At 42.0% G+C, this 22,099-nt stretch overlaps 1 protein-coding gene and 1 long non-coding RNA gene across 2 annotated transcripts in view; both read left to right on the top strand.

Moving 5' to 3' along the window:
- Positions 1–731: 731 nt before the first annotated feature.
- Positions 732–5,317, top strand: LOC134296524 (uncharacterized). Its single transcript, XR_010003301.1, has 2 exons — positions 732–1,236; positions 4,601–5,317. It is a non-coding gene; the product is annotated as an uncharacterized LOC134296524 (long non-coding RNA).
- A 2,907-nt stretch (positions 5,318–8,224) lies between these two features.
- The window catches only part of ptpn18 (protein tyrosine phosphatase non-receptor type 18), a 69,182-nt gene continuing 55,307 nt past the window's right edge, over positions 8,225–22,099 (top strand). The window contains exon 1 of the mRNA XM_008103567.2: positions 8,225–8,378. Within this exon, the coding sequence (XP_008101774.2) occupies positions 8,274–8,378 (105 nt within the window). The 5' untranslated portion in view covers positions 8,225–8,273. The remainder of the gene's footprint in view (positions 8,379–22,099) is intronic.

Here is a 22,099-nt window from a genome sequence, read left to right on the forward strand (position 1 = left end):
GGAGAGGAGGAGGAGTTATGCAAAACCATATCCAATCACCACACGCCATTCTTTACGTACCTCCAATCGAAATGATTGAGGAAGCAGGAAGGTGTGGAGCTGATGGACAGTCAGCGATAAGGATGACGTCACTCTTTCGGCTAGGGTTTCGTTCTTTGGCTGTTTCTGCTTCATGTTGAAACTAGCCAAAGCAGTTTCTTCCTGGGGAGTGACCAATATAACGAAGCCATAAGTAAAGAGCAGTTGTTTTTGTTTTACCTCACAACCTCTGAGGATGCCTGCCATAGATGTGGGCGAAACGTCAGGAGAGAATACTTCTGGAACATGGCCATACAGCCCGGAAAACATACAACAACCCTGTCTTTGTTGTATTCCAATTATTTGCTTTGCAAAACCAGGGCTTTCCAAACTATCTGTGCATTTTTTGTCCATACATTTCCCTGTTATGACTTAACGGTTGTATCTCTTAATAATTTAATAATTCCTTCGCAATGGAGGGATGGCGGCTCACTTTCCTTTGATCCTTATACTAAGGAGGGCTTAGGGGAGATGGGCAACAATCCCCATCATCCCCAAACAGTGCAGAAGGTGTCAGGTTCCCAATGAGCCGAAGGGTCGGTCCCTTTGCCGCCCCCGGTGGACACATCGAGAATTGCACCCTCTTGATCTTTGCTCCTGCATTAAAGCCGCAGAGGCGCCTTTCCCCACGACTCCAATGTACGGCCCTTTGGCGCCATCATGTGGCAATATTGGGAACTACGGTGAGCCATTCATAGAGGGCTACACGGCTAAACCATAGGCCTCTAGGCCTGTGCCAAAGTGTGCTGGTGCCTCAACATACTACCACTCCCAGGATCCTATAGCAGTTGAAGTGGTGTCAAACTGCATTAATTCTACAGTGTAGATGCAGTTTCAATCAAGGAAACCAACAGGAAGACATGAGGAAGTCACCCTTTGTAAAGGAGCTCAGTGGCAAACCTGACCCTTAGACCTGATGTGTTAGACCTGAGGGACTGGGCCCCTCTTCTTATGAGCTGGTCATTGAACACAATAAAATGAACTTGGACTTGAACTTGAACAGTGGCAAACTACTTCCAAATCTTGCCAAGAAAACCCTAGGAGATTGCTGTGAGTTTTCTGGGCTGTATGGCCATGTTCCAGGGGCATTTCCTCCTGACGTTTCGCCTGCACTTATAACAAGCATCGTCAGAGATTGTGAGATCTGTTGGAAACTAGGTAAGTGGGGTTTATATATCTGTGGACTGTCCAGAGTGGGAGAAAAAAAACTCTTGTCTGCCTGAGGCAATTGGCTGCCTTGATTAGCATTGAATGACCTTGGCGCTTCAAAGTCTGGCTGCTTCCTGCCTGGGGGAATCCTTTGTTGGGAGATGATTAGCTGGCCCTGATTGTTTCATGCCTGGAATTCCTCTGTTTTCTGAGTGTGTTCTTACCATACATCAAGGGAATAACTGAATCACTAAATTGTAGTCCAAAACACTGAAGAAACACAACCTACAAACTATCTAGAGACCCACTAAGAAAATCCAACAAGTGCTACCTTCAGCAAAGGACAAGAGGGATCCTCTTAACTCTGCAAGAGGTGAGAGGTGGACAAGTCTACATAGGGACCACTAAATGCAGCATTTCCCAGACACAAATCAAGGAACACAAAAGGCACTGCAGACAAGCTCAACCAGAGAAGTCTGTCATTACAAGGCATATACATACAAAGGCATGATAATCCAGTATGACAGGACCAATGATCCTGACATGTCATTAAGGGTTACACATTAAACTGCCGATTACATTAGTTCTTCGCTTGTCATTCAGATAGACAGAAAATTTTCCTATTTGAAAATTATACAAAAATCTTAGCTAAAAGGGCTGTTCCCAAATAAAGGTGAAATGAGGATTACTCCTGCTTTAATACTTAGGTTGATAGGACAGGAAGATTAGCTAGAAAGTGACTACAGGGGAGATCAGAGCTCAGCCCTGGTGCTACAAAAACTGAAAGGGAAGAAGGAAGCTGTTAAGTATATACACAGCCTGCCTGGAGAGACTTAGCAAGTTGCACTAGGAATCAATTACAGTACGACTTGCAAATTGTAGCAGGCTGCTGTTCTTCAAGCTGAGCTGGAGATTTGCACTCAATCCTTTCCTCTTTCCTAAAGCACACCAAAACTGCAGAATTTTCTCCTTTATGAGCCCACCAAAACAGGAGATCCAAGGCCAGGCCTGGAGATGTGGTAACCCTTCCTCTCACTGTATCTTCAAATGGAAAAGATGTTATATTTCCAGCAATTCTAATGCATGGCTGCTTTTACAAGATGTCTTGTTTCAGTATTGGCATGTATATAGAATGCCTATTCTGGTATCTTTATTGAGACCCAATAAGAAGGCATAAATAAGCTCAATGCCTCATCATCTGCTTTATGGTCCTAATGATACAGTACGACCGTCATATCTGTGAAGGATATGGGAGTTGTACTGTTTCTACAGTGTAGATGCATCCCAGGACTTTGCAGATAAATGAAATAATGGATAATAGCAAACTCTTTGGAAATGAAGGTCTTCTGGACCAAGGGTATCATAGGGTTAAACGGAAGGACCTAGAAAATACCTAGAGAAGACTTAGGCCCCTTCCACACAGCTGAATAAAATCCCACATTTTCTGCTTTGAACTGGGATATATAGCAGTGTGGACTTGGATAACCCAGTTCAAAGCAGATATTGTGGGATTTTCTGCCTTGATATTCTGGATTATATGGCTGTGTGGAAGGGCCCATAGTTTGCTGAACATGGATAAAAGAAACCAGGGATTTCAGGAATTGAAAATGTTGCCTTTTCTGGAAAATTTTAGGTTTTTCCAACCCAGCGGGTCAGAAAAATCCAAACTTTGGAACTAGTTCTGACTAACCTTGGTCTCCTTGGTTTCAACAGGATGTAAGAAAAAGACACAGGACACTTTGCTTTGGATCAGTCCCTTTTGTCAGTTAAGAAAGCTGCACAGCAGTGTGTGGCTCAAAAAATATATATGATAAGGTTGCTAATTTTGTATATGAAGGGATAAACAGAATGTAATGCTTGTAGTCACAGTCCCATGTAGTTTCTTGCCCTCTCTGAGCCTTTCCATACCATCTGGAAAAAAAAGACTGGCAGGAAAAGTAGGTATACTCCTACACCAGAAGTGGAACATGCGTGTGCAGATGGACTACTACTCAAAACAAGCCAATCTATCATAGTAGATAATGTAGAATGAGTGAAGTAACCTCGCCCTCCCCCTTTTGAGCAGCTGCTACTCCTGACTAGCATTAAATTAAAATAGTCCTCCCTGCCTTGTCCATCTATCCATCCATTAATCCATTCATTTGATCCATCCGTCTCTGGAGAGATTTTAGCTAAGTATGGACCATCAAGGAATGACAGGTGCTGTAGCCTAGGTATCAGAGGAAACTAGCGGCAAATCACCCCTGGGTATTCCTTGCCTATGGCTGGCTCTACATTGCCCTATATCCCAGGATCTGATTCCAGGTTATCTGCTTTGAACTGGATTATATGAGTCTACACTGCCAGATAATCTGGGATAAGCGGATAATCTGGGCTCAGATCCTAGGATATAGAGCGGTGTAGATCCAGCCTTAGAAAAACTTGTGAAATGCATGGGGTAATCTTATGTTGATGAACACCTTGAAGATACATTACACACACACACACACACACACACACACACACACACACACATAAAGGACAGGCTGCCCTCATCCTTTCACACCCCACTTGTTCATACCATGCTTATGCTAGTGCCCATTTACATTCACATCATATTTGCATTTGGACAAGCTTCAATCCTCTGCAGACACATCATATCAGAACATCCCACCCCCCTCCCTTCTTAGCAGCTACATATACTGCTTCACTTTCCAACCACTGAGGCACCCATATAATATCTGTGCAGCCTGGATAGCTTCATTCTCCTGAGGCCTTTTTGTTCCACCCAAAAGCACTGGGATCTGTTAGTCCATTTGCCTCCTCTCTGTACAGTTGCCTGGATCTCATTGTCTGTTCTCTGTTCGTCTCAAGAAAGCATATGGTTATAAGGACCTGCTTCACCACTAGAGGTCAGCTTTACTTGGCACAGGCCTCCAACTAGAGTGCCCCAATTTCCATTTGGGGACTAGCAGATGATGCTAGTTCTACAACTTTTTGGCATCAACTCAAACATTGAATAAAAAAAGCTGATATCCTGGGAAACAAAAGTTCAAAAAAGGTGAGGAGCGTATACACTGCAAAATTTCTGAACTAATGAGTATACCCCACTCATGAACCAGAACCTTGCATCCCTTTACTTTGTAAAGTTTGCATCACTGCTATAACTTGAAACTAGGATTCCTGGATTAAGTTTGACAAGGCTTCAAACACCAGAACAAGAGTGAAGGAAAGACCACTTTTCTGCTACCCAAAGTCACCCAGTGGATTTGAAGATTGAACAAGGATTCAAGTCCTGGAATCCTAGTTCAATGCTTTAACGGTCTAACCACTACATTATGCTGTCTTTCAAACCTCTTAAATTTTACTAATTGAATTTTCCTTTTCTATGCAGATGTTAAATTCCACCACCCAGCTTGAGAGCAATACACCATAGAGGTAATTATGAAGTCAACCAAAGATAGTTTCAAGATTCAAACCAGCTTTGTCTTGCTTTGTGTCGAATGCACTTGCTTTTCTGTGGAGTGTCATCTGAACTCCCCACTTGAAGAGGCTGAGTCAACACCTTGGTAAACACACTAAATCAATGGGTCTGCTTTAACTAGGAGAAACAACAGGATTCAAGACTCCGAGTTATGTCTGTAGCTATTTGAAGAAAAGTGCTCAAATGAAAGAGGACAAGATGTTTCAGAGTGAAAATGTGGACACAGAACCAAAGCAGCCTTGCTGCTCTGAAAATAGTTTATTACATTTGAGGGTTTTTGCACTTCAAGTTTATTTCAGAAGGTTAATGGGGTTCAGGAGGAAAGTGCAACCTCGGATGGGAAATTGTGCAGGCAGGAGGTATGTCCCTCTGTGTGGAAAGGTTTCAGTTTAGAACTTGTGGCTCTTTTATGTAAAACTTTGCATTTCTCTTCTGGAGCATTTCAGATTCTCAGAAAGTTTACTTTTTTGGAATATGGGTCCCCAAATCCTCTAATCAACCTGGACACTGATGACAGTGGCTGCAAGATATAGGCATAATAGCCCACAAAAGTTATTCTGACTCTTCTTGGCATCTTTTAATTTTCAGGATGGATCATTTTAGCTAAATAAACCATATTCAATTTTATCTCACTATGCCACCTCTCCTTTTGTTACTATCATTTTCCCTTTTTCTTCAGCCATTTATTTACTTATTTATTTTTAATTTTAAATAACTATGTCAAAATCCCAAAACATTATTACTTCTTACTTCTTTCTTTAGGTCCCATATGATTTAATATTGTACATTAAAAATAATATAAAATTGGCACCCATGGACATGTATGAAAACAAATGTACAAATTTACTGTTTGGGGAGGGAGTGAGGAGGAAAGGAAACCCCATATGCATGAGAAATGTACAGGACTAGATTTTGTGCAACAATATGAAAGGGGTGATCAATGTGAACTGGAAGCCTGTTGGGGAGTTACAAATGCATAGTTTGGAGTTACACATTTGTAACTGATTGGTATTAACGAGCTATTTTCGAGCACATGCAGGGATCATAAAAGTCCTCCAGTCCTCACTAACTGGGAACCAGGGGTTCTGTTCTATTGTCACTCAAGAGGCATTTGATCAACTTCTCAATCTTCCTTGTGTGAGAAAGAACTGTGACAGGGACCCTGAATCTTGCTGTTGCACTGGAGATCTGTCCCAAGAGAGAGAGAGTGCAGAAGTAATCTGTTTCCCAAAAGGCATGGGAATAGACTATTGATCACAGTGGCTTCTTCCTAGTAAGTGGGGATTGGGGTTTTTGTAGCACAATTCACTGTGTTACCACGTAACTACAGCGGTTATGCATTTGTAACTCACCAAGAGAACTCACACCAACAGACTTGAGCAGTCCTATCTCTTAGGGATCAAGAACATTTTTCCAGATGTTTTGGACCACATTTTTCACAATTCCTTGACTATGAAAATACTGCAGGCCAAAAGTAGAAGGCCAACGGTTTCTTTTTCCCTTATTGTATTTTATTACCGTGGGTCTGGAAATGCTGTTACACCAGTGAAGTGGCTATCAAAACTATTCCCTACTGGGCTCAGGAGCAGAGAAAGGGATAACAAAGAAATAGGACAAAAGTTGCAGAATAGTAGGAAAAAAGACCCACAGTGTCTGCACAGAAATCCTGCATTAATAAGAAACAGCTAAAGGTTAGATCTAACAGAGCAGTATTGAAATGGAAAGGAGAACTAAAAGTGGCAAAACAGTCTGTATTCATTCTATGGTTGTGACAAATGGTGGAAACAAGTAACCTGGATTTCTGCTTTGGACCAGGGTTGTCAATAACGGGAGCATCTGACACTAGTATTTCACAGCCAAAACCTGAACAATTATGTTTGGTGATGTCAGAGAAGGGAGTGACATCATTATAAACAATATGCTAGCTATCAACTATGTTTGTTCAAAGAATGTCATTCAAATAATTCAAATAAAAAATCCAAAGTTTGAAAAAAGAGAAGGAGGGGAAGAGTGAACGTCTCTGGAAAGTCTGCAGCAGTCACATCTTCATGGCAGCCAGAATAATATCATATACTGTATGTTTTTTTAAAAAAAAAAATTGGGGGCAGTGCCCTTGCTCTGAGATTTCTCCCTCATTCTGTAACTTGGAGAAGTGGCCGCACCAACAATGTGGCATGCAGTTTGAGATGTTATGTCCCAGAAATTCCAGCAAAGGGCAGAGCAATTGTAATCATGCAAACCAGCAGCCCACCCCATCCCAGTTACTCCTTTAATTTTAATAGCACCTAAAAGTGAAAAATGTTTGGGACTGTCTCTGAATTCATTTCTGTGTAAGTAAGCCTCTATAAGCCAAGAAACATTTACTATTACTTACACTTTTCTCTAATGAGGAAAAGGCTACATATAGGATTATTTTCCTCTCTCCAGTGAGGTAGCACAGGCTAAGTGTGCGGGTGACCAGCCCCAAGTCACCAAATGAATTTCATGATTAAGTTCCAATTCATGGGCCCAGAGCCATAGCCAGAAAAAAATGTAGGAGGGGGACTGAATTTTTTTTTATCGACATAATGCAAAATAATTTAGAAATCAGGCTTCATCGATAAACTTCAGTGGACACTCAAGACAGATAAACTTCAGTGGACACTCATGGGGATTTGGTTAACCAGTTAAATTCATGAGTAAACCAGGTTTTTTTTTAAACCTGAAAAATTTCGGAGGGGGGGTTGAACCCCTATCCCCCCCCCCCCACCTTGGCTACAGCCCTGCATGGGCCCTTTCATACAGCATTATTATACTATTGTAATGCCAATGGTTCATGTGATATTATAGTGCTATAACAATGCAATCTGGGGTTCTGTGGCTGAAAAATTTGCTACTAGACAATTTCTTTGATCTTTCTGATCAAACTACAAAACCCAGAATTTAATAGGATGGAACTATGACATTTTACAGTGAGGTAGTAGTGCTTCACAGTCTGACTCCCATATCTGCAGGACTTGAAGTGAATCCACAGTTACTAACGAACTATATAAAATCCCACTGGAGAATCTAGAAAAAGGCCTAGAAAGGGCAAAGTTTGTTGGATGTGGATAAATGAAATTGTAGGCACTGGTCCCACAGATTCTAGGATCCTACTGCAATTGTGTAGTGTGGTAAGGCCAAAAAGTGATGCTGTACACCTCACAACCGGAAACTCCAAACAACACTTGCGGGGCTCAGGTAACGAGTTACATTTGCCTCTCCCTAAACTACTCTTGCAAAATCTTGGATGATGCAAAATATTAATCTCTCATGCACGTGTGTGTGTGTGTGAGAGAGAGAGAGATCAGAATTGGTTTCTTGTGGTGGGTTTTACCTTCTTCCTCTCTTCCTTCTCCTGCACTGAGTTCACGCCCCGAGATCACCAAGATCACTGTGTGCAGAAACACCACATTCCCTTTCCCAAGAGAGGGCAAAGTGCCAGACAGGTCTGGGCCCATCCCACAAACTGCAGCGGAGAGAGAGAGGCGTAACACAAAAGGACCTGAACTTCCTCTTCACATTGCATTGCCTTCAGTCCTAACTCTGCATCGGTCTCTCTGTCATGAGCAGAGAGATGAGTCGCTGTGCAGAGCACCTGAAGGGCTTCCTAGCCCGAGTGGAGGCCAAAGCAGGGCAGGAGAAAGGGCAGCTGGCGGAGGAATTCCAGGTGAGTCTCATGGCGGAGAGGCAAGCAAGCCCTTTATCCTCACTTTTTCTCCATGCTCGCAGTCTCTACACTGCTGGCCACAATAAGGGATCTTCCTTGGGCAGACTGACTGACAGCACATACAGACTGATGGAAAAATTCCCAGATTTTGTCTCTATTCCTTCTGATATTATACTGAGTTAAAATAAACTGAACTTGGAAGCTGGCATAAAAAGTCTCAGGCTGGATCCATACTGTCCTAGAAGCCAGAATCTGATTCCAGATTATCTGCTTTAAACTGGATTATCGGAATCTATACTGCCAGATAATCTGGTGTAAATAAGCGGATAATCAGATCAGATCCTGGGATATAGGGTAGTGTAGAAGGGGCCTCATTATATCAGAAGCTGACAGAAAATATTCTGGGATGAACAAAACATGTATCAATCTCTAAAACAGTATCAGAAAGAACAGGAACAAAATATTTTTTTCATCAGTCCAGATGAACTCATCATAGCCAGAAAGTCCCAAAATTCGTTCTTTTTCTCCAGTTTTATTTTGGGGATCCATACATGGTTTGTTAATCCCTGGATATTTTCTACTGACTTCTGGTATGACCAGAGACTTTTGATACCACTTCCCCAGATCTGTTTCAGCACAGTATAAAATTGGAGAGAACAGGAACAAAACCTGAGCTGGCAACAAAAGTTCCCTGCATTCTTCCTGTCAGGTCTTGCATACTTGTACACAATAGACAAAAATCCAACTCATGTAGGGGGTTCCTGCTTCCACATCTCTCTTCCAAGGACAAGTTAAATTTCTGTTGAATTTTTGTCTACCTTAGCATGAACCACGGCCAGAGGAAGGAGATAGGGTTGCTCACTCACCTGGTCAGTACCTGTACAGAATTGGCCTACGGTAAACACAGCCAAAAAGTTGGCTCAAAGTAATACTTTGGCTCATGTTTTGCTGCAGTGGACTCCAGTTGAGACACAGGTGTGTGCTGCAGTGAAGCCTATGTGTGGCCCAGCTTGCTTTTCATTCGATCACTCCTGAATTATGCCCCTTCTGCTGCTCAGCTAATGCTTCTATGTGTGAAAGACATAATCTATGTGCATGAGACAGAAAAAAGAGGGCAAGCATGCTGCAGTTGCTAGACATCACAAGACAAGCCTTCAACCACCTCCTAGCAACTGTAGGCTCTCATATTTCCATTTTTGACAATGTACAGTGATCTATCTCAGGCTAAAACAATGTCAGTAGCAGAGGTGGGACTTTCTAGCGTGGCATCCATATTTCACCTATAGGAAAAGCCAGCAAGACAATTTGTGCTTGTTCTGTTATGGTGAGGATAGAGCAGGACCTTTCTAGAGAACTCTGAGGACAAATACAAATTACTGAGCTCTGAATCAGGAGATTCAAGTGTCACTTTCACCATTATCATGAATATAGTAGGTGGCCTTACATTAAAGTTCATTCTTTCACAGCCTCCATAGGGGATAAAAGTACTGACTTAATTGAGGGCAATTCTAATTATTCTTAACCATTGACCAAATATCTACATATACTCCTACTGTGCACATTTGGCAAGGACAGTTCTGATTAATATTCTGCCGTTCCATTTATTCAGCTGCTTTTAATATGTCCCAGTTTCTTCTGCAAACTGCATTTGAAGTGCAAAAGCAGTCTGTGTATTCAGTTAAGTCAATGAGGAAGAGAAAAAAATGAAGGTAGACCCTGGCCCTTCCCAGTAGTCACAGACAAAAGCAAACCACAGCAGCCTCTGCTCTTCCCCATGAATACCTTTACCCACACTCTAATGTTATCTGGCTGCACTTGTCCCAGTTACCCTTTGTGACACATTGGAGGATATGCATGTATTGTAAATTGTATACCAAACATCTAAATGATAGAAGACGAGATTTTTGTTGTTGTTATTGAGGCTCTTCAAGTCCTTTCTGATCTATGACAACACACTGGCTCTCTTAACTACTCATATCACAACCTTGCCCCACATTTTAACTGAATGGAATACAGACGTTGTGGTCTCTATTTCAAAAGAAGGAAGTGGCAAAACCACTTTTGAGTATTCCTTGCCAGATTATCTAATTTGAACTGGATTATATGGCAGTGTAGACTCATATAATCCAGTTCAAAGCAGATAAAGTGGATTATCTACTTTGATAATCTGGATTATATGGGAGTGTAGAAGGGGCCTAAGAAAACCCTAGTAAATTCATGGGGTCACAATAAATTGTCAGATGACTTAAAGGCACATACATACACAATGTTTCTTGTCAATCTGTTTTTATGTTTTAATTGTATTTGAGGTTTTTTTATTTAAATATTGTTAGTTGCCTTGAATCTTAGGTTAAAGATAGTAGGGGTGTGCCTATGAACTCATTTAAAACATAATACAGAGTGATACAGATAAAGCAGATTGTGTATGCTTACTGTACTCTTACCAAGAAATATAATCCAGGAATAGGTTAGAGGCATGTTTAATTCAAGCTGTACTCACCAGTTGCTAGAAACAGGTTTGTCTTCACCCCATTGATATACATTATACTGTATTTAAAACAGAAGTGTGATTTTATTAATAGCTTTTAAAGTACAGTTTGATTTAAATAGTTATGGGCTGCCACCAGAAAGTCTGGATATGCATTTTATATACAGAATTTTTAATTATTATTAGGGTATGATCTCTGCGCTGGTATGAAAGCATACCCGCTGTAGTTCCACATCATTTCACAGCTCCTCAGACACTATCCAACTTGTTGATTGCTATTTTATATAGGGCATCTTTTAAATTATGCCATTGTATCTGATGGGATTTGAGCAGCCATGGGTTTTGGTATTCTCAGGAAGTCCTAGAACCAAACTCCAGTAGATGCCAAGGTTCAACTACATTTGAATGCACACATACAGTAGCACAACAGTTAGCAAGGTCCTGCACATGATTTCGTGAGGCTGGCCATATATAAAAGGTAAAGGTTTCCCCTGACGTTAAGTGCAGTCGTGACTGGTGGTTGGTGCTCATCTCCATTTCTAAGCCGAAGAGCCAGCATTGTCCGTAGACACCTCCAAGGTCATGTGGCCGGCATGACTGCATGGAGTGCTGTTACCTTCCCGCTGGAGCGGTACCTATTGATCTACTCACATTTGCATGTTTCGAACTGCTGGGTTGGCAGGAGCTAGGGCTAACAGCAGGCGCTCATTCCGCTCCCGGGATTTGAACCTGGGACATTTTGGTCCACAAGTTCAGCAGCTCAGCGTTTTAACACACTGTGCCACCAGGGGCCCCCATATATAATCGATCCCAAATGTCCATCTGAACAGAAGAGTCTTTATTTGTCTGTGAGAATAATGTAGGGAGTGTGCCAGTCAAATTTCCCAAGGAAGGCAATTCCAGAGCCTGGGAGAAACTGCTGAGTAGACCCTCTCTTATGGTCCCACCAGATGCAAATATGAGGGCAGGAGGACAGAGAGAAGGGTGCTTTGTTTCTTGCAGATTTAGGTCTCCCAAATTTGTATTTGTACTTCCTTCCAAAAGGTAAAGGTTATTCATTGCTGTGTGGAAAAGTGGAAGGATTGCATTTGGAAATACAGTTGTGTGTATATGTGTTCTCAGTGTGTATCTACCGCATGTCCACTGTTGTAAAGCTCACTTGGGAGCAGGGGAATAGCCAGCCTTTTCTAACAGCTGGTAAACTGGCTGGGATTTCTGGGAGTTGTAGACCAAAACACCTGGGGACCCACAGGTTAAGAACCACTGTCTTAGGGAGACACCTCATGCACTAAATGTAGTGGGGCAGCATTCCAGCATTTTCTGCTGAAAGAGAAAGCTGTGGGTGCTGTTTTGGTATAAAGCTACAGTTGTTCCGTTTCATTTGCTGTTTTGACTTCTGCAGATTTAATTCCTTTGTGGGTTTGATTAAAAATATTCTCATTAGGAATGTTTAGCTCTTCCAGTATCACTTTCTCCATTCATGCTGGAGGATCAAGGGATTTCTAAAGGGAACACCTCTCTAGGAATCTCTAGATCAGTGGTTCTCAACCGGTGGGTGCCCAGGTGTTTTGGCCTACAACTCCCAGAAATCCCAGCCAGTTTACCAGCTGTTAGGATTTCTGGGAGTTGAAGTTCAAAACATCTGGGTACCCACAGGTTGAGAACCACTGCTCTAGGTCCTACAATGCAATTTTGTTATGTTTCCAGCAGAAGTTGGCTACAGACTTGTGCGAAAGATGTAGAAATTTCTAGAGAGATTATTCTTTTATTTAGTTTTTCATGTTCACTGGAATTCTGTGCTCCTAATGTCAGCAAATGTGGAGGGATGGCAGCACATCCCCTAAGCCTCTGCCCTATTTCCACCCAAAGGTAACATTTAGCTTTTATTCAATTGATTTCCATGTGCAAAACACAGGGGGGATGCTTGGCCCTTGTCTTGGGTAGCAAAATGCCTTAGCCCCTCCTTTCCTATACAATGCACAAAATTTCTCCTGGTAATGATGTGCATTTGGCTAATATTAATTAACAACCCTGTTAACATACTCTTATGCTGTGTGAAACAGTATTTTGCTTGCTTGTCACTCCCTCCTAAAGTTGCTAGCTCCCAGCTGACTAAGCCAACATGGCTTTTCCATGCTTTGCCAGGCAGCTGTCAATGAGTCTTTCCAGCCCTTATGACTCTGAAATGAGGGCTGTGTATCATCTGCCCAGATGTGCTGGATCCACTCAACTCATGGGTGAATTGACTCGTTAAGGCACGAGTGGGCAAATAGCCTTGACCTAAGCCATATAGGGCATTATAGGTCAAAACCAGCATTTTGAATTGTACCCAGAAACAGATTGACAGCTAGAGAACTTGCAGCAACAGGAGGGTTGTGTGCTCCCTATAGCAACTCCAATCAACAACTTGGCCGCATCTCTTTGGACTGGCCAATGTTTCCAAACATTCTTTAAAGGTAGCCCTACATAGAGAACATTGCAGGAATTCAAATGGGATGTTGGATCTGGTCACATTGGTACATCTCAAGGAATGGACACCTTTATGAAGACATTCCTGGCCACCACAGAAGCTTGGGCCTCCAGGTGCAATGCTGGGTCCAGAAGTACCCCCAGGCCACAGGACCCCCATCATTTACCCAAACCACTGCTGATAAATACCCCTGAATGAAACAATTTGACTGAATTGCTGAGTCTTTCGGCCTGTATGGCCATGTTCCAGAAATCTTCTGGAACATGGCCATATAGCCTGAAAGACACACAGCAACCCAGTGATTCCAGCCATGTAAGTCTTCAACAATACAGTTTGACTGAATTTAGACCTTGTTATTTCTGGAAACTTGAGGTTTATGATGATGTATCAGAGCAATTGTAGTGAGCTGGGCAGATGGGTTTGTCAGGCCTTGTTAGCTTCATGGCCAAACATTAACAGCTCTCCATTGGCACAAATGATTACATTAATATTAGTTACCTCGCTGAATTGTTTTTGTTGAAAGATAGGCTGAGAACAGACTGCAAGAGCGACTCAAGTTCCCTGTTGCTAACCTGTTTTTGCAACTCTTATAGCTATGAGAGCAGGGGAGAGATGGGTCTCATTTTATGCACTTTGATTTTCTTTGTTTGCTTTTGCACTGTTACAACCCTTGGGAGTCTATTTCCAATCGGCCTTACTTTATGGAAGGTGTGCTGTTAATGCAGTGGCTCTACATATGCCCAGTGATGGGGATTTGATTTGTTTGGCTGGTGAGGGATTATCCGGATAGAATTTGTTTGGGGGCCCAGTTGATTGTGAGCTGATGCTTGGAGTTTATCAGTGAAATGTCTGTGGTGCTTTTCTGTTGTGCACTATCGGCTCCATAATTTACCACCAATAATAGCAATAATGTTTGTTAGTATCCAGCATTGAAAAGCTGGAATTACATTTGCAGGGGCCTAAAACTGCACTGATTTCTGGAATGGGCCAGCAATTCACTGGGAGGGAAGGGCAATGGGGCAAAACTTGGCCCTCCATGCTGTTGTTTGTCTGTCCTGGAAGGGCTTATTACATTTCCTGGTGGATTGTGAGAGAAGAAACTGTCGTGGGTCTAGCATAGTTTCTAAAGCAGCATAGGAGTTGTGCTCAGAAATCTGCTGTCATGTTTTATTCTTGAAGTGTACCGATCTTGTTTCAGTTAAGTGAAGAAATTGCATTTCCGTCCACCCATCCTTTTTGCCACCCTTGCAAATGAAGGTGCTTTTCTAAGAATCAAGTGTTTCAAATACTTTTACCTCACAGGCTATATTTCAGAGGAAGGAATGAGCAAAAACACCCCTGAGCATTCCTTGTCTATGCTAACCCTCTGTGTGATGGCACGCTTGAGCCTTTGGAAAAACTATAGTGTCTGGCTTTGCTTGGGGGCTACCTGTATACCTTCTGTTAAGATCAAGGCCCTTAACATACCGAGGAACTTTAGGCAAGGTGAAAAGATAACCAAAATGAGTTTACTGAAAACAAAATGAATAAGGGGTTAACTCCAACCAGGGCTATTGAAAAATAGCTTAAAACAATACATTACAAAAGAAGATTTTGCTGATTATAGTCATCTCTCTGGGGTCTTTGAAAGTCCTCTGTCTCTGGTGTAAAACAATGGCTCACAAGCTGGGGCTGAGAGTCTAGCAAGAGAGTTCTGAACAGGTAGATGGGCTAAACCAACTAAGGCTGGCTCTAGGGGGATTTTATGCTCCACCCAAAAACCAATACAAATGGCGGTATCTACACTATTGGGAAAACCTAAACAGAGGGAACTGAAGCTAAGGAGAGGAAAAGGCAAAGCCAAGACTTCACACTCCGAAATTCATGGGGCTGCCGTAAGCGAATAGGCGATTGGAAACCATATACACCTATAACAGTAGCATTGCCAAACCTATTGCATTGCTTAATCCATTGCTGTATTTCCCTATATTTTACAACCTTACCAGTATTTTATAAATAGGCTAGTTCTGCTCTGAATAGTGTAGGAAAACCAGTTTCCTCTTTTTTATATTTATATATTTGTACTAATGATTTACGCAGAATGACAGCAAATTGTTCCTTGTACCTCACCCCCTCTCTTCTGCAGAAAATAATGCATGATTCAAAGTCCAATCAGACAATCACAAGCAAAAACAGAAATGAACCACAAGCAATATTCAAAGATGTTCACTATGGGTAATATCCAGAACATCATGTATTTCTGTGAGCCATATTTAAAGGTTAATACAACACACTGTATATACTCATGTGTAAGTCTAATAATTTTAGTCAAATAATTGACCGCCCAAAATTAGAGGAACTTATCCATTAGTCACTCTACCTTAACTATTATCAAAGGAACCATCTCAGAGTAGAGAAGTAAAAGGTTAAAAAAAGTAAAAGTAAAAGAGAGTTGTCAAATGCTTTCATAGCCAGAATCACTGGGGTGCTGTGAGTTTTCTGGGCTGTATGGCCATGTTTCAGAAGCATTATCTCGTGATGTTTTGCCTGCGTCTATGGCAGGCACCCTCAGAGGTTATGAGGCCTGTTGGAAACTAGGCAAGTGGGCAGGCCTGTAGCGAGGGGGCGGTTTTAGGGGTTCAACTCCCCCCCCTGAAATTTTTCAGGTTATAAAAAAAAACCTGGTTTACTCATGAATTTTAACTGGTTAACCAAATCCCCATGCTAAGTCTATGAGACACAAAACATTAAGAGTCCCTCCAGGCACTATCTCAAGCAGATATTGACAAGTTTGTAGCGGGGAGGGGTGTGTGCAAGGGGTTAAACCCCCCCCCCCCCGAAATTTTCAAACCCCCCCTCCCAAAAAAAATTTCTGGCTACGGCCCTGCAAGTGGGGTTTATATATCTGTGGAATGTCCTGGACTTTGAAATTGCAAATCTTTTCAATGCTAATCAAGGTGCCAATTGCACCATTCACACTTGTCTCAAGCAGACAAGAGTTCTTTCTCCCACCCTGGACCTTCCATAGATATATAAACCTCCCTTGCCTAGTTTCCAAAGGATCTCACAACCTCTGAGTGTGCATGCCATAGATACAAGCGAAACATCAGGAGAGAAAGCTTCTGGAACATGGCCATAGAGTCTGGCAACCCAGTAAGAGAGAGCTTAATCAGTCTTGGTGTTGGGAGAACCTAAAAAAAGCACCAGCCCACCATATGCCTTTTTAATGCCTGGGTGGAAAAAAGCAGTGGCAGCCAAGGGTGGCTGGCATGGCACTAGTGCTTTCCCTTCTCTGTGGTATGTCTCTCGACTTATCCATGGATTATATCAAAATGCATAATTTTGGCCCCAAAACCTGTCCTCAATTTATACAGGAGGTCAGTATATATACACAACTATATACAGTGTGTTATAATTGGTGGCAGTTAGTCTCAAAAGTATCTTCATCTGTTTCGTCGCTAGCAAGGTGAAGTTTAAACATCAATGGAACCATTTCTCATTCCTAATTCTGTATAAACTTAAAGTGCACAGATACTGACTGTGTGTCAATTTTATACAGACCTGCTTTACTGTGGCGTCTTGTATTACCAGTCTTTCAAAATAGCAATAAGGGACAGTAAAAATGCATGACATGCATGCTTGACAATCAGGAAGTAGCTATTAAAAATGTTGTGATCTCCTTAAATAATAAATGAAAGTACTGATTTCAGTTGACTCGGCCATTTGTTTCTCTGTAAAATAAATATATTCTCCACATTCATATATTACATACATTCCCGCCTTTATGGGATTTTTGGAAGAAGTTTCCAACGTTCAGGTGAGAGGCTTCCCATATAATAAGGGGCACCTCCCAGCTTTATATGGAACAAGCTTTCCAACTCTCAAGAGGAAACATGGCAATGCTCGTTGTGTCCAATGGGAGACCTCTAATTCTTATCCTATTTATTATTTTCAGTTTGAACATTGAGCTCAACTTCCCAGGTCCCTTTTGAGTCCAAAAGCAGTTTCCCCTCAGAACAATGACCATGTAAAACCCAACATTTTTACTGGTTGAGAAAAGCAACATGACGCTTCATGTACAACACCACAGTTGTAGGAGCCTGGAAATGAAATGCCATCCCCCTTTGAAAGCCCAGTTGACCTGATTGATAGCCTGGTCATTCATGTATTGTGGCCTTATTAAACTATAGCCAGTGTTGGGGGATGCTGGGAGCTGCATGACTTGGAGGTACGTACTTTGCACATCTCTTTTTATACTTTGTTGTTTATCCGTTCAGTCGCTTCCAACTTTTCGTGACCTCATGGATCAGCCCACGCCAGAGCTCCCTGTCAGCCATGGCTATTCCCAGCTCCTTCAAGGCCAAGCCAGTCACTTCAAGGACTCCATCCATCCATCTTGCCCTTGGTTGGCCCCTCTTCCTTTTCCCTTCCATTTTCTATTTATACTCATTGGTGGAAAACACAAGCCCAATCCCGCCAAGGCCAACCTATATCTTTTGACCTGTAGCCCAAACAGCAAGTGCATTGTTGAACAGGCCCCCCAAATAGCCTTGTATCCAATGCAAAGTACTGGCTTGACTTAAGGCCCCTCACAGTGGAGGGCCAAACACTGAATGGACTACATGATCCATTTGCATTTATCCATATCCATGTCCATATCTATATTTCCACAAGATCTTTAGCAGTGCTTTGGAAAGTTCCTTTTTGGAACAACAACCGCCGCAGCACCTACGTAAGAACACAGATACAGAGATGCAATGGTACTGGTGGCTGCAGCAGGTGGGTTTGTAGAGGATGTGTGTGTGAAATCCCAGTTGTCTTCCTAATGTTATCTGAACTCTAGGAAACATGGTGGTTCATAGAAGCCACTACCCTCCATTTCTACACATTTCACATTTGAAACCAGACTGTGCAGCCTGGTCCCGCATCAACAGAAGGATAGTGTCTCTCGGGAAGTCATAGGGCTGCTTTATTACACTTTGGTCAGACTTCACCTGGACTAACAGTGTGTCCATTTCTGGCACTGCAATTCAAGAGAAATACAATAGAGTCTCACTTATCCAAGCCTCACTTATCCAAGCCTCTGGATTATCCAAGCCATTTTTGTAGTCAATGTTTTCAATATATCATGATATTTTGGTGCTAAATTCGTAAATACAGTTATTACAACATAACATTACTGCGTATTGAACTACTTTTTCTGTCAAATTTGTTGTATAACATGATGTTTTGGTGCTTAATTTGTAAAATCATAACCTAATTTGATGTTTAATAGGTTTTTCCTTAATCCCTCCTTATTATCCAAGATATTCGCTTATCCAAGCTTCTGCTGGCCAGTTTAGCTTGGATAAGTGAGACTCTACTGTATTGACAAGCTGGAAGATGTCCCAAGAAGGGCGACCCAAACTGTTCAAGGCTCTGGAAGCCAAGCCCTATGAGAAGTGGTTTAGGGAGCGGAGTGTGTTTAGCTTAGAAAAGAGGGGGTTGACAGGTGATGATAGTCATGTTTACATATTTGCAAGGACATCACACTGAAGAGGAAGCAAGCTTGTTTTCGGCTGCTCCAGTTTTTATTGTTTACTACAGTCATAGAATCAGAGTTGAAAGAGACCTCACGGGCCATCCAGTCCAACCCCAAGCCAAGAAGCAGGAAAATCACAGTCCCCTAGTTATAAACATCTGACTTACAATAGCAGTAGCAGTAACCTCATGAGCCCACTGAGTCAAAGATAATCTGATAAGTCAACAGCTATGTGCGTTTCATTGATTAAATAGTAAAATATTCTAGTTGCCACTAATGGCTGGATTTTGACCTTTGTATTTTATTTTATGAATATTGTCCTACATTTGGGGAAATATAAATTGCCTTTTAACAGAACAATTGTATAAAAATCTCAATAAAACAGTTGCTCTCAAATGCTGACCCTTCAATAGTCTCAGCTGAAGTCTAAAATATCTCAACAGATGATAATCACAGCTGTAATATATAAAAGGTAAGGATTTTCCCTCTGTTGGCATTTTTTGCACCATAAGCAGATAGAGGAATTTGCACTGGGATGGCCCTAAACGAAACAGTTTGCTGATTTAAATTGAAAAAGAAAAAGGGAAACTTTATCTATATGCATAAAAACATACACACACTGCAGTTTCATGTCCTGGTTTATAGGGACAACAGCTAGAAACTGCGATAGACCTTTGGAACAGGAATGAACAAGTCTAACATCTAACACCCCCATAAAGCTTTGAAAAGTTACTTTTTGAGGGGCCCACAATATCAAGGCAGGTAATCCACAATATCTGCTTTGAACTGGGTTATCTGAGTCCACACTGCCATATAATCCAGTTCAGTGTGGATGTTACACAGCTGTGTGGAAGGAGCCAAAGTTCAACTTCTAGAATCTCCCTTGTCCAAATGGATGGCAATTGTGGGAGTTGCAGTTCTACAGAGTTAGTATGGTGTAGTGGTTTAAACACTGGACTCTTACTCTGGAGATCATGGTTGGAATCCCTGTTTAATTGTGGGAGCCCAGTGAGTCTTTGGGTGAGTCACACTCTCTCATCCTCAGACAAAGGGTGAGAGAGTGAATAGATCTTTTGAATAAGTCTTGCCATGAAAACCACCATGATAAATTCCACTTAGGGTTGCTATAAGTTGGAAATGAGTTGAGGATGCAAAACAATAACAACAAAAACTCCAAAAAAGCATTTTTTTTAGAGTGTGGAGAAAAATCTATGAATAGTTTGAGTTGTTAAAAAGACAAATAAATTAGACCTAGACCAAAACAAGCCCTGAATTCTCCCTAGAAGCCAAAATGACTAAATTGGGGCTTTGGTCATATCATGAAAAGACATACCTCACTAGAAAAAATAATAATGCTTGGTCTGATAGAAGGCAGTAGGAAAAAGAGGAAAACTGAATTATAATTGGATGGACTCGAGCAAGGAGGACACAGCCCTGAATCTGCAAAACCCGAGCAGGGCTGTTAATAACACGGTACCATGGAGGTTTCTCATTCATAGGGTCAACATAAATCAAAGTCAACTTGACAGCGGTTAACAGCAACAATAGCTTCCCAACCCATTTTCCTACCCAACAAGAAGTATCTGGTTTTCTCCCAATGAGAAGTAAGTCATTCAATTTATAGCCATTATGCATTGCTGCCCAGTCAGACATAAAAAGTGAACCCAAATTGCTTGGCTGACTGCGATGCTCTTGGCATGCTGGAGCAAGTTGCCACCTCACATGCCTGACCATGTGTGGCTGCTAATTCTTGTTGTTGGTGCTGTCATTTGGGATAATGGCTTTGAGCTGTTGTATAATCCACCCATTTCCTTACACTGCTGCTGCACAAATAGTAATTTCAGTTTTCCTTGTTCTCTTGGAGACTGGCCCATTTGTCTCCTGTATTAGAGAAAGACTGTGAAAAAGATGTAGACTGAAAAGGATTTTTTCTAAAAATTCAAACGAATTTGCAAACAACATTTCTTTTTTTATCAAGTCACCTCTTGAAAGAGAAGAGATGTGACATGATAGCTATCTTTAAACATCTGAACTGATGTCATGCAGAAAATGGAGCCAGCTTTTTTTATGTTGCCCAAGAAACAAGAACACAAGCTTATGGGTTTAAAAAGCTCCTATCTAATCATTAGGAAGAACTTTTTTTGCTATAGGAGTTGTTTGATAGTAGAATGGATAGACTCAGGGTGCTTCCAGACAGTAGAGAAATGCACGCCAAAGCGGGTTTTTAAAACCCGCTTTGGTGCGCATCTCTGTCCCACTCCCACCCAAAAAAACCCGGGCTTTCTCGGGGGGGGGGGGTGACTTCATGCCATCCCAAAACCAATTTTCCCAAAGCCCCCCAAAACAACCCTTAAAATTATTTTTTAAACTTACCCGTTCACCACCATAGCTCTCCTCAGAGCCTCCTGGCACAAGAAAATGACATGCCAGGAGATTGAGGGGGGGGGGGGGAGGCGATGCCCCTCGGCCTCCATCTTCTGGTGCATCATTTCCTCACACCAGGAGGCTCTGAGGAGGACTATAACGGTGGCTGGGTAAGTTGGTTTTTTTGGGTTTTTTTTACAGTTGTAATGGTTGTTTTGGGGTTTGGGGAGAGGGCATGGGGTCCTCTCGGTTTTTCGCGCTCATGAAGCTCGAAAAACCAAAAAGGCTGTGTAGATTGGGACTGGAGATCGTATGACGGGGTTCCCGGGCCCAATCCACATAGCTGGTAAAGCTTGGATCATACCTAAGCTCTGGGTCTTACCAGGTATTTAATTAATTCAGAACAAAGCTGGGAAACCCTACTTTGTTCTGAATTAATTCAGTTTTACCAGAGGTATCATTTGGACACGTCCGGTAAAACCGAGACAGGTGCCCTCAGAGGATGGCTGATACCCCATCTTTGGAGGTCCTGAACCAGTGATTTGGTGGACATTTTTTAGGAATGCTTTGATTTTGTTGTCCTTCATTGCAGAATGGAGTCGGACGATCGATAGCCCTCACGGTCTCTTCCAGCTCTAGGATTTTCTCTCCCCATCCTGTCAAAGTGACATTGCAGCAGCCAAAACCTTGGTCCCTCTTGGTGTGCTGATGCATCTTGCACTGATTATTGTTTAGTCAGTTTGGGGCATATAAACAAAGGAAGAAAGAACTTAGGGAAAAGAGATGGGAGAAGCTTCTGGATCCAGTCCCTGGCATCTTAGAGTTAAAAGATCACACAGCACAGAATTTTGATTTGATTATTTACAGGTTTGATTTAAAAATGTTCTCCCTAGGAATCT

This window comes from Anolis carolinensis, chromosome 2 (assembly GCF_035594765.1).
Source record: "Anolis carolinensis isolate JA03-04 chromosome 2, rAnoCar3.1.pri, whole genome shotgun sequence".
Taxonomy (NCBI): Eukaryota; Metazoa; Chordata; class Lepidosauria; order Squamata; family Dactyloidae; genus Anolis; species Anolis carolinensis.